This window comes from Vicugna pacos, chromosome 6 (assembly GCF_048564905.1).
Source record: "Vicugna pacos chromosome 6, VicPac4, whole genome shotgun sequence".
Lineage (NCBI taxonomy): Eukaryota > Metazoa > Chordata > Mammalia > Artiodactyla > Camelidae > Vicugna > Vicugna pacos.
In genome coordinates, this window is record NC_132992.1 from 32,866,357 (window position 1) to 32,878,828 (window position 12,472).

At 47.1% G+C, this 12,472-nt stretch overlaps 1 protein-coding gene, 2 long non-coding RNA genes and 1 other non-coding gene across 5 annotated transcripts; 3 read left to right on the forward strand and 1 right to left on the reverse strand.

The window, feature by feature from the left end:
* Positions 1-446: 446 nt before the first annotated feature.
* Positions 447-1,936, forward strand: LOC140696856 (uncharacterized). The gene is made up of 2 exons (XR_012073439.1): positions 447-1,187; positions 1,284-1,936. It is a non-coding gene; the product is annotated as an uncharacterized lncRNA (long non-coding RNA).
* PRMT5 (protein arginine methyltransferase 5) lies at positions 1,229-8,527 on the reverse strand. 2 transcript variants are annotated; one of them, XM_006217225.3, is made up of 17 exons: positions 8,331-8,527; positions 7,534-7,652; positions 7,141-7,226; positions 6,839-6,973; positions 6,338-6,447; positions 6,144-6,193; positions 5,767-5,930; positions 5,005-5,166; positions 4,753-4,830; positions 4,598-4,656; positions 4,389-4,511; positions 4,128-4,303; positions 3,484-3,593; positions 3,147-3,240; positions 2,842-2,958; positions 2,565-2,629; positions 1,229-1,780 (listed from the first exon to the last, which is right to left on the reverse strand). In XM_006217225.3, the coding sequence occupies exons 1-17, from the start codon at positions 8,438-8,440 to the stop codon at positions 1,628-1,630; spliced, it is 1,911 nt and encodes a 636-aa protein (XP_006217287.2). In that variant the 5' UTR covers positions 8,441-8,527; the 3' UTR covers positions 1,229-1,627. The 2 variants fall into 2 exon arrangements, with proteins under 2 accessions (XP_006217287.2, XP_072818903.1); XM_072962802.1 differs by lacking the exon at positions 8,331-8,527 and adding an exon at positions 8,227-8,303.
* A 119-nt stretch (positions 8,528-8,646) lies between these two features.
* LOC140696858 (uncharacterized) lies at positions 8,647-11,329 on the forward strand. The gene is made up of 2 exons (XR_012073441.1): positions 8,647-8,879; positions 10,669-11,329. It is a non-coding gene; the product is annotated as an uncharacterized lncRNA (long non-coding RNA).
* Positions 8,798-8,870, forward strand: TRNAR-ACG (transfer RNA arginine (anticodon ACG)). Its single transcript has one exon. It is a non-coding gene; the product is annotated as a tRNA-Arg (tRNA).
* Positions 11,330-12,472: the final 1,143 nt, after the last annotated feature.

The window sequence follows — 12,472 nt, forward strand, 5'->3', positions numbered from 1 at the left end:
CTAAAGTCCTAAATATGGGTGGAGCCAAGCTGAAAGGTCTCTTAGCAACCATCAAGTTCCCATTGATTGGCTAACCTTTCCGAGGCTCTGGGAAAGTGGGAGCGTCCTTAGGTAACCGCCCGTCGCTCTCTCATTGGCTAGAAGACTTGCGGAAGGCGGGGGAACCGGGCAGGGAACAGAAGAGAAGGACCCTCCTGTCCCATTCCCGGGCGCTCCTATATACTAGGCTGACAGCGTGGGCGGAGCCAACGAGGAGGTACCATTGACGTCCTTGGCCAGTTTTACTCTGATTTGCCGAGTGGGTCCCGTCGGACTTCTCCCGCACAGCTTTATGCAGAGTAACTGCATTTGCTCCACATCGGGAAGGATGCTGGGTTCCACATCCCCATTCTGTGCAGGCGGCCTCTACACCTCCTGCTCTCAGCGCTTGGACCTGACAGGTCTTGTCACAGATTTGTCTTCTTCCACATTCTGCCTGGTCTTACAGCTCACTTACCTTCAGTTCAAATCGGTGCCCCACACCACTCCCACTGCAAGGGTAAACTTGGGAGTTTCTCAGTTGACTCCTTGTGTGCAGCAGTCCTCGGCCCTTTTATCAGAAAGAGAAGGAACTTATGCCCACCCTCACGTCCCAAGGGCTTCCAGAACCCTAAGAGACTTCAGCTACTTAATATAGATGCTACTTAATATAGTAGCTGGTTATAACATGAAGAGCCACTGGGTCAGAAAAACCGTGTTGAATCCTGATTTGAATACCAATTTTGTATCATCGTACAATTTCAAATTCCTCTTCTGTAAAATGTAGAATTGGACTAGATTATCTCTTAAGGGCTTCAAATGCTAACCCTGTGATTTTATTCAAACAAAATAGAGGGCCTCTTGCTGGACATGCCTGAATGACTTCCAGTTCTCTCCCAAGAGGTAATAAAGGAGCTGGCAGTGCAGCAGCTCAGGAAGTTGAAAGGGAAGCTGGCTTCACTCACTACCCCATCCTTCTCCAAGGTGGCAAACTCTACTCCTTCTCCCCAGAGAAGAGTCTAATCACAGGTCCTAATGGACAAGACCTCTCTGTAGCTGGTCAGAAAGGCCTATACCCAGGAGTCCAAGAGTTACCACTAAGCTTCTTAAATAGGAAATAAACTCCAGGCCCCTTCAAGTCTTGGACAAGAACACAAATCTGAACACGTGTAAGTAATGGGTGGAGAAGCAGAGGCAGGGGGCAGCAGGGTTGGAACAGGAAAGGCCATAACTTCACTTTATTTGTATTTCCTCCTTACACAAAGCCATCAAAACAGGAACAAAGATGGGAAGGGGAAAGGGCTGAAAATATGTTCAATCCACATGTTCTCAGGGCCATCCCAGGGAGCACCTGAAGCTGAGTGCCTGCTGGAGTAGCCTCGGGTCTAACAAGAATTCCTCATGCCCTGGCGTGAAGTCTTCACAGATTGGTGGCTTGAGCCCTGCAATTCTCATCCTTTGCCCATCTTGCCATAAGGTAGGAAAGCAGACTGAAACGCTCTTCTCTTGATGGGCAAGGCCAATCAGCACCCACAGCGTACTGCATCTTCTGTGCTACAGGAACAGAACCTGAAGCAACTTCTAAAGCTCTGGACACTTGCAGACAAGGCTAGAGGCCGATGGTGTAAGAGCGGCCTGTGGGGTTGTGAATGGCAGAACAGACTGGTGCTGTCACAGCCCACTCATACCACACCTTCTTGGAGTTGCTGCATCGCCAGAAACGCACACAGATGGTTTGGCCTTCATGTACCGTAATGGGCTGCTGTAAGAAGAAAGACAGGGAGGTTCAGGGTGGAGCCAATGAACTTTTTGTGGCCATGTACTGAGCTAGGTGTGGAGATAAAATGATCGAACATGATATTCCAACCCTCATGATGTTTATTAGAAGTCTATCAGAATAAACGGAATTGAACAATCAGACACTAGCCAAATAATCAAAAGTGGGATGAACGCTGTGAACAGTGATAGGGTGCTATGAAAGCACCTGTGAAAGATAATGCTAACCTAGTCTAGAAGGTCAGGGAAAGGCATCTGACAATAGGAATGTTTAATGAGACCTATTAGATAAGTTAGCTCGGTCAAGAAATGAGCAAATAAGTTTACAAAGCTGTGAAAGCCCGAGGCAGGAAAGAACATGGGGTATTAGAGGAACCAAGACAAGGTCCAGACAACTGAAGCAGTGTAATGAAGGGGACAGGGCTGAAAAGGCAGGCTAAAGCCAGATCACACAAAGTCTAGTAAGGATTTAAGACCTGTATCCTAAGGGCTATGGGAAGACGTTGAAGGATTTTAAAAGCAGGAGAGAGAGATGATCAGATTTGAGTTTTCACAAGATGACTCTTGCTGGAGGTAGAGAATGGATAGAAGAGTAGCCAGAGTAGATATGGGAAGCCAAGTAGAAGGCCACTACAGACATCCCTAAAACAGAATCCAAGAGCAGCAGAACATGGGTCATAGCCGAGTATCATCCTGGGAGAAGGGAAGGGGCAGAACACCAATGGCAAAAGTTACTCTTTAACCCTAGGAGCCTTAAAGGTGACGCCTACCTTAATAGGGAAGAGGATGGGAAACCATGAGAACATCCCAGGAGAGTGAGTCTCTGGACGGATACCTAAGTGGACAAAATAATGAAAAATATTGAGGTCTCTATGACTCTGCTTTTTGCCCAGGTTGAGGAGAATCTCTTCTGTGAACCCATAAACAAGTAATCAGAGATCCCCATTCACAGATTCCTGGGCTCCCCGTGACTCTCAGTGAAACATGTACATTAGTTGCTCAGCTAGCATGCCCTCACACCCGCCATCCACTGCCCCAGACACTCACTCAGAGTGATATCCTGATAAAGCACAGTCTCAAAGTAGCCTGCAAAGCCATGCAGCACTGTGTTCACCTCCACGGGAAACTCCAAGGTGCAGTAGCGGTTGTTGTCAATCATAGGATCTGTCAGGGAAGAGCCGTGTGGGTGATGAGGGGCCAGAAGCCCTAGACAACTTGGTAAAACATGAGCAGGAACCAGGAAAGGAAGCCTAGACAGAGACCAGATAGCGCAGACCCCGGGCAGCAAGGGAAGAAACCAGGAGGGCGAGCTCTCACCCATCCAGTTGGAGGACAGCCACGCAGGAACCCACCTCTGTTGGGATGGCTGAAGGTGAAACAGGGCTGGGGCGCAGAGAGCTGGTGGAAGTTGTGCAGCCGTACCACGTAAGGCATCTCAAACTGGGCCTGTCCCGAGAGGCAGAGAACAAGAGCTAGAGAGGACAGGGGAGAGCCACCTCCTTCCTCAGGGAATGCGGCTCAAGGTCCAGGGATGCAGAAAAAGGTAAAAACCATAGTTTCACTTCAACCACTTTCCCACATCCCCAACCCCTCCTTCATCTTCTCCAGTGGAAGAAAACAGGTATGCTAATATAGAAAAAGAAAAGGACTAAAGAGAGACAAGTCCTCCAGAGGAGAGTGGCTCTTTACCTCAGGGTCACGGTCCTTTTCCCGACAGGCTCGGACCTCATTGTACAGCTTAGAGGAGGAGATCGGAGCTAGAAAGGACGTGTACTCGCCAGGGATGCTCACGCCGTCATCTACAGAGCAGAAGGGTCCCATTAGCTCCCAAGAGATGGAAATGGTGCACCTGTACTAACCAAAAGGTCAGACCTCCCACAGCTAAACAGACCCAGGCAGCTCCATGTTGTCGCATCCCCAGGCCGACCTGCTCCCAGCTCTTGTCCTGAGGGATTCACTTCTAGGTTCATTTATAGAGTGACATGAGAGTAAAACTGGAAGGAACCCAAGGTATTCTAATCTAGTGGTTCTTCTTTCTTAACGCCAAATCCTCTGAGATCCTGAGGAAAGCTAAGCCCGAGGTACATGTCATGTCACCTCAAAGAGTCTGCAGACCTCAGATTAAGAGTCTCTGCCCTGGTCCACTCCCTTCATTTTACAGATGTGACCACCGAGGTTCAGAGACTACTTCATTTGCTAAGGACACAGACCCAAGCCTGCCCCACCTTCCCCTAAGCCTTGTAACCTCCTGCTGGCTGCTGCCCCACTCACCCCTCCCCAACCCGGCCCAGCCTTCCCAGCTAATAATCCAGTCCCCTTCAGCCTGGAGGCACCTTTTAGGAAGTGCTGGGCTCCATCTAGGCACTCAGGTGACAGCTCATTGTCAGCGAAGGACCCCAGAAGCTCACTGACAATGATATCTGCTTTCTCTGGAGCCACCCACTCCCGCATGTCCGATGAGACCACTGTCACCTGGCTTCCCCATTCTTCAAACTGCCAGTTCTCTAGCCTAAAAGAGAGAAGATACAAGTGAGGACACCCATAAGAAAACTGGTACAGGGGACAAACATCCCAGCAGAGAGGTCGCTACTCACGTCACCACAGCGTTTGGGTTCTTCTCCACGGCGTACAGCTTTATCCGCCGGTCGGCCTGCTTGGCTGCCCGCAGGGAAGCGTTCACCAGGGGCCCCCGGCCTGCCCCCAGCACCATCAGCACTCTAAGGAAGAGAGGGCAGAGCCAAGCTGAGTCGGCATGAAGAGAAGCAGGTAAGCAGGTATCTGGGGTCACCAGGAGAGCACTCACTGGATGTTGGTGTCCTTCTCTTTGTCTGGCACTCGGTCTAACAGACATTTATAGATGGCCTGGCAGAAGGAGAGAAGATCTCATGACTATAATGCCATCCTCACCCAGGTCATCCCAGGCCTTGTGCTTGACCCAATCTGGGACCCACATTGTACCTGCTGGTACTGAGAGTATTTGATGGGGTCCTTTTCAAACACTTCGTATGTCTGAGATTCCAGGTTATCCATCAGTGGCTGATGAATGAGAGAAAAGAGGCGATGTAAGTTAGCCAGTTTTTGACAAGGACAACACGCCAGAACACCAGAACCTTTCCAGTGCCTCCTGAGCTTTGGTAGGATTTTAGGGCACCTGCTCTCTAGAGACATTTCCTCCCCTGACCTCCCTCCCTCCTGGAGTGGGGGACCCACCTGGAGTGGGGACTGCAGATAGTCTTCATAGCCCTTGGCAAAGAGTTCGTAGGCATTGGGTGGAGGTCGGTTCTGGCTCAGGTATTCCAAATACTGGAGGTAGGAGCAGAACTCCTTCTCTGAGTGGTGGTTGGTGCCTGTGATGATGAACTGCACCTCCAACTGTGAGAATAAGTCAGACCTTCAGACACAGTCCTCAAACCAAGAGGACAGTATTACAGTTTACGGCCAAAGAGCTCTAGCATAAAGTAAGGCCCAGATCAGCAGTTCTCCATTCCAACAAATACCTCTAGACACCAACTGAAGCAGCATGAGGCTTCAATGAACTTATAAAGCCCACCTATGCCACATTAGCATCTTCCTGGCTCAAAGGGCCCCATGGATTCTTGCTGTAACTTCTTTTTTTTTTTTTTTTAACTTTACTAATGACTGTTATTTATTTATTTTAATGGAGGTACTGGGGATTGAACCCAGGACCTCGAGCATGGCTCTGCCACTGAGCTATACCCAGCCCACCTTGCTGTAATTTCTTGAATGAAACTTTCTACAAAGTTCTCATGAGATCTGGAAATGTTTCTGGGGCTCCTGTTGTCATTTGCCTTTTTGCCCTCGAGACTCCCAACTTCACTGAAACTGTTCCCCAGAAACTAGAGAAGAAAAGAGTCAGCCCCACAGAGGAGGGGGAAAAAAAAACCCATCACACATATGTGAAGAAGGCAAGAGGATTAGATGGAGCACTTTTAAAACCCTTCTGCTACATACCTTGAGGAGTCGGAAGATCAGCCTCTGGTGCATCTTAGAAAGAACAGGAAATCCCTTCTTATTGGTCAGGAAAATGCTGGTGGGGAGAATGGCTGCTTTGATGGGCTCCCCAAGCCAACGATCAATGACATGATTAGATGGGAGGTCAGCACCTATTTCAAGAGCTACACAAGGGAATAGAAAGACCTGTCAATCACTGATAGGCCAGAAGCCTTTCCCTGCTCTTTTGTGCAAGATCTCTTTACTCCTTAAGAGCAAGGCAGACTGAGGCACAGAGAAAGTAGCAAAACTGCCCAGCAGCCAAGTCTGAAACTCCTGATTCTTAGTCACAGGAGGTCAGAGGAGGCTAACCTAGCCCAGGACCTTTGTGGACTTACCCACCGCAATCCTCTTGCTATAATCACACAAGGTCCGGAAGTTGTGCCACCTGTCCAGAGTCAAATACAGAAAAAATAGTCAAATGCAAATGGCCCACCAATCACCATATCTTAAGGAGATCTTCCTACAGGTTCCAGCCTGAACTTCCCCTCACCCTACCCTTTGCCCTGGTACAGCAGCAAAGGAGACATACCACATCCATGTCTTCTCCTCTCCACTGTACTCTGTGTGTGAAGTTGGTACATTCTCAATTATATCATCTCTCAGGTCCTCTGGTGCCACCAATGGTACCCGCATCCAGAACTGCACATAAACAGTAACCCTATTTAGAACTCTATTTTGAACTCCTTGGGTCCAGAAAGCTCCTTCAATTAAAAAGATCTTGATTCAGATTTCAAGTTAATTCCCTTCTATGCTCGTCCCAATTTGTGATTATATTTATGTGTACACGTATCTTGTGTATATCCTTATACAAGTATCTGCCTTGTCTTTAATTTCACTGTAAGTTTCTGAAAATAACTGAATATTCTATATATTTTATAACCCTCTGCTTACCACTTTTAGTTGGGGGCAGGCAGTACTGACATTTCAATTCTGCCAAATGTGCACTTTACTGAATGGCTAGGAACAGGACGGCGCTCAGCACAGCCCGACTACCATAATATGCAGCAAGAAAGGAGGCTCTCAGCCATACCATGGAGGAGTGGTGGCCAGTGTGGATGTGGTTGGTCAAAACTCTTGCCAAGTTTGTGTTATCTTCCTGATTTAGGGGCAACAGGAAAGCTGGAAGACCCAAATATGCCCCAAAATTCAGCTCCTGTAACATAGCCTGGAATGGTGAGCAAGAGGAAAAGGTTAAGAGCTAGTAACCCAAATAACTTTAATTGCATTATATTAGATTTACTAAGTTAGGGAGGGGGGAAAAAACTGTTCTATCCACCCAGCTTGTTTAGAAACCTGATTGTTAGAAAGATTCAGTGAAGGGGTCAGTCTTACCGCCTCCGAGTTCCTGCGGATCTTCTCCACTTTTGAGTCTGGACGAATCCATGGAGAAAGCTTTCCCACAATTAGTGTATTCCAGTCTGCACTCCCCCACCCAAGAAAGACAAAGACTAAATAAGGTTCAGAACTTTACTCATTCAATTTCTAGTTCTTAACAGGGAATAGAGAGTAGAGATGAGACACAAAAACTTTTTCTAGCAGATACAGAATAGCCTGATGCAGAATAGGAAACTGAGGCTTTTAGCAGGTAACCAAGGAGAGAACAGTCTATATCCCAGAGAAGAACCAATACATCGAAGTCAAGAAAGGAGGAGTAGAAAAGCACTGATAAAGCATGAGTTTCGTTACTGTCTCTAATAATTAAGGGGCATGTGGGATGGTCCCTACCCCTTCCTGACAGCAGTAGGTCTGATCGTGTCTGGGGGCCCGGCCGATTCTTAGCAGGTTCCTGAGTGAACTCCCTCTTGAAACGCGGGTGGAAGACAGGCATGCAGAGGAAATCAAACCTACAACCGCGACAGACCCAGAATTGTCATGTAAAGAGAGCAGCAGTGCCCAGAGATCCAAGTAAATGGACTAGGCTATCTCGATTCTGCACAACCCTTTCAGCTGCCACCAGTCACCCACTGGACTGCTGAATTCAGCCCACCCTGGGGCATATCACTTCCGCTGCACTGTGCCTCAATTTCTCCCCAGAACACAGCTATGGAAAAGATGAGCAAGGAGAAAAGAGGAAAATCCACGCCACGTGGATTTTCTACTCTGTTGTCACTGGTTTTCCAGGACTGTCACATCCAGATCTTCTCTAGTGCTACCCATGCTTCCCCCCTCAAGGTTTAACTCTTCTCTCCCAAGTGCCCTAACACTTTCTCTTATTCTCGGGCTATAACCTCGCTCTCCAGTGCCCTGGAGGTCTGCATGCCCCCTTTTTGAGTTTACCTGATAACTCCCCCGACTTTGGGGTTCAGTGACCACACGCCCTCCAAAAGTTTTTTTTTTTTCTTTCTCTCTCTCGCACGCTGCAGGACCCGAGACTTCTCCCCGCAAGGACTAATGGTTTCTCCTGGCCTCGTCTTATACACTCCGACCCCCCTCACCCCTGCCTCTAAGGGTATGACTGGTCTGCCCCTCTCCGTCCCCGAGTTCGGACCCCGCATTCCGCTCGTAGAGGTCCATGCCCTCACCCCTGCTTGGCCACAGCCCCCAGTGTGTCAGCTATTTCGGGGACGCAATTCAGGTCCCTCCCGCTGGACACGCGGCTTCCACCGGCACCGCCGACCGCCATCGCCGCCATCTTTTCCCTCGCGCTGTCCACGCCGAGATTCCCTGATACTAGCAGCCAATCACAAAGCAGAAAAAAAGCCCCCCCAGAAGGCGGGACGAGTCTCCCTAACAACTAGAGCGTCTCCCACGGCTCCGGAGCGGCAGGAGGAGGGGTGGGGAGTGGCTCTTCCCGCCAATCCGCGGGCTGCACAGTGACGTACGCAGTGGCTTCGGAAGAGTCACCAATCTCAGCGTCTGGTTCTCGACGAACTCCAATTTCCCACAATGCTTTGTATGCTCGCAGAATTCCGTTAAGAGACTACACGTCCCATGAGACCCTGCAGTATAAGCTTGAGGTATCATCATTGAGGCCAGTGTGACTGTCTCAGGGCCAGTGGCGCAATGGATAACGCGTCTGACTACGGATCAGAAGATTCCAGGTTCGACTCCTGGCTGGCTCGGTGGGACTGGTAATAACTTATTGCATACGATGCATTATAAGCATAAGCAGTGTTTATAAAAGTCTTCCTTTCCTTCCTTTTAAAATTTCCTCATTATCTCCTCTCGCCCTCGTTTTCAGGTCTTAATTTGATTGTGTTCTGCAGCTATTTTATGTCAGCTGTTTCCATTACCTAATTCAAAGGTGGTTCTTGTCACTATTTAGGTCCGTCTGAATCCTGATAAAACTAGGTTAATGGCTGGTGCTCTTAAAATGGGCTTTGTATGGGCCCTCCTTGTGAATTTATCTCAAACACAAAAAGTAAATAAACACCTAAACACACACACACACACACACACACACACATTCCCTCTCCCTCTCCCTCTCCCTCTCTCTCTCTCTCTCCAGGGAAGATAGAGAAAAGGAATTCATGTTGAGGAATTGAGAGTGGAGAGGAGTTATAAACTGCCTGGCAGAGGCCTGAGAGAATCTCTGCATTTTCCTTTGTGGATACTTGCTAAAGGAATGGAAAAGAAGGAAAGAAATGAGGCAAAGACATAGGGAGGAGAAAGGGAATACTGAAGGCAAGGAGCCCAGAAGTGTTGAGGGCCTGGCAAAGGGAATGGAAAGAGAACACAATACAAAAGGCCCTAAGCAGGAGTCGGTGACAGAATTTAGGGACCGACTGACAGGGAGCCTAAGAAAGGGAAGTCTGGGGTTGGTCCCCAGGGTTCTGGCCTTGTGAGACAAGAAATCAGAGAAGCGAGTTTAGAGAGAAACAGGGTTTGGATTTGGAAATGCTAAATTGGACGCCTAGGGGGCGCTGTGTAACCGGGAGTTGGATGAACGGTGATCCGAACCAGACAAGATTTGGAAATGGCCATAAGAGAAGTGGTGACTGAAGCCATGAGACTCAATGAGATCACCGTAGCCCATGGGGGACAGAGTTCTGAGAAGCACGGAACGGGTGTGGATAGGATAAACTATAAGGAGACCTGGGTGCAGTGTAAGTGCCCCCAAAGGATGAAAATCAGAAAGCCAAATAATTGAGAAAATGCTTATGAAGCCTAAAGGAGTTGGAGGTGCTTTGTCCCATCTTCTTCTTATTATTACTATACTCTATTTCTTAAAACAGTTTTAGATTTACAGAAAAACTGAGCAGACAGTACAGTACAGGGAGTTCTAACATGCCTCCCTACAGCTTTCTCTATTATTAACATCTTAACATTAGTTTGGTACATTGTTACAATTCATGGACCAGTATTGATACATTATTAGCTAAAGTTCATAGTTTATTCAGATTTCCTGAGTTTTTAATCTAATGTCTTCTTTCTGTTCTACCATCCTATCCAGGATACCTTATTACATATAGTTGTCATGTCTGCTTAGGCTCCTCTTGGCTGTTTCGGTTTCTCAAATGTTCCTTGTTTTTGAAAACCTTGATAGTTTTGAGGAGTACTGGTCAAGGATTCTTCAGGACACCCCTCTAATGGAATTTATCTGGTGGTTTTCTCATGATTAGCCTAGGGTTATGGGTTTGGGAGAGGAAGATCACAGAAGTAAAGTGCTGTTTTCATCACATTATATCAAGAATACATACTATCCACATAATTGATGGCTGTCGACATTGACCTTTATCACCTAGTAGAACTAGTGTTTATCAGGTTTCTCCGCTGTAAAATTACATGCCTTCCCCCTTCCATCCCGTACTCTTTGGAAGGAAGCCCCTTTGTGCATTCCACACTTAAGGAGTGGGGAGTTATTCTTCCCCTCCTTTAGGGTGGAGTGTCTACAATATTTATTTTAATTCTTCTCTGCAGGTCTTACAAGTAGGTAGTCAACAGGAAGTGGGTGAGCGCTGTGCCGACATTTTAAGAAGAAAAAGAGTTGTTGGGGAGGCCTGCTTGTTCTCTGCCCTCTCTGTGCCCAGCCAAACTCTACACTCACAGAAGACTTATCAGATGTTGTTTCATCTTCAGAAGCTAATTATCTGGGCTGTGGACCATCTGTGCTCCTGGCATCTTCCTCCTGATGTCAAGCTGGTGGCTGCTCTGTTGGTTGTTAACTAACCCATCCATGGGTGAAAGGGAGAGAGGAAAATCTATGAAACGGTGATGTCAGTTTTGCCATTAGTTAAAATAATTTTCAAAAGGATTTGCATGAAAAGAGCCTAGAATTTCTGACTGACTTGAAAGTAAGTTTAGATGGGCTGAGTTTCATTTGTCTGTAATGTCTTTGTTTTTTCATTCAGAATGGCCTCCGCTACGTGGCAGGCATGATGCTGAACAGTTCCCAGTAATTCTCTACCACATTGCTCCCCGCCTGTCCTACAGCACTTTCCTTTGCCTTACAGAACAGCAGGGACTGTGGGTCTGTCTGCATGAGCTACAGAGGAGCAGAAGAGAAGGACTGAAAAAGAAATAGAGAAATAGAGAAACTTTTAAAGGACTCGGTCCCAGGCATAAAGTCAGAGTTGGTGAAGTCTGTCTTCTCCTCTGCTTCCCTCTGCTCTGCTCTCCATGCTGAACCCTTGTGCTCAGAAGCATGTCAAGTCCTGCTATACCATAGGCTATAGGACTTTGCTGGGATGAAGACAGGGAGTGGTGGGTGAGAAAGAGTGTTACCTTCTCCAACAGGAGCCAGTGGCCAACAAGCCAGAGCACTGGGAACTTTTCTGGAATGGAAGGAGCACCCACTCCCAGATAATCCTCCCTTCGCCCTCGGGCATGCCTCACCTTCAGGCCCAGTTCTTACCTGCTCCTGTTTTTATGTCCTTGTGTAACACTGCCAGCCAGTCCATTATAAACCCTCCTTTCACCTTCTCCTGAGCTCCTGTCCTGCTCAGCACTCCCCTCACTCCCCAGGCCCACCTTCACTCACCTCTGTGCCTGCCCAGCCAGCCGCACTCTTCATCACCAAAATAATGGCCCGTTTGACCCTCCTACTGCTCCAAATTGCTTCTTCACAATCAAGGCTGTCCTCCAGCTACAAAAGTGGCAGAGTTACTGAGGCAAAATAATCTCTGCCAATTTGCATTCTCTTCTTTGTCATCTCTATTATACAGTATTTATCTGTCAGAATGAATAGAAAAGTAGAAAGTGTTCTGGAACATGGAAAAAGATGGAAAACTACCCAATTTGTTTATGAAGCCAGAATATACCTAATATCAAAACCTGTCAGAAACAGAACCCCCCCCCCCAGAAAAAGCAAACCTATGGACCAATCTCACTTATAAATATAAATGTAAAAATCTTTTAAAACATTTAAGATTAACACATAATACACTATTGACTAGCATAATAATAATACCAGAACCAATTAGGGTTTATCCCAGGAATTAACACAGGGTTAGGTATTGGGAAATTTATTTGTATAATAGGTCAAAAATAAAGCAAACAAGAAAACCATTTGATCATTTTTAATAGTCACCAAAGAGCACATGGTAAGTCAATTCCATTTTCTTAAACATCCTCAATAGTCTTAATATTCTTTACATATAAACACATCTATGTATATATGAAGTCAACAATTTATGTAAAGATAAAATAAAACAGGAATGTCTTGTCTCATTGCTGTGTTATTTAATACTATTCTGAAAAATCCAATACAGTAAGACTGGAAATT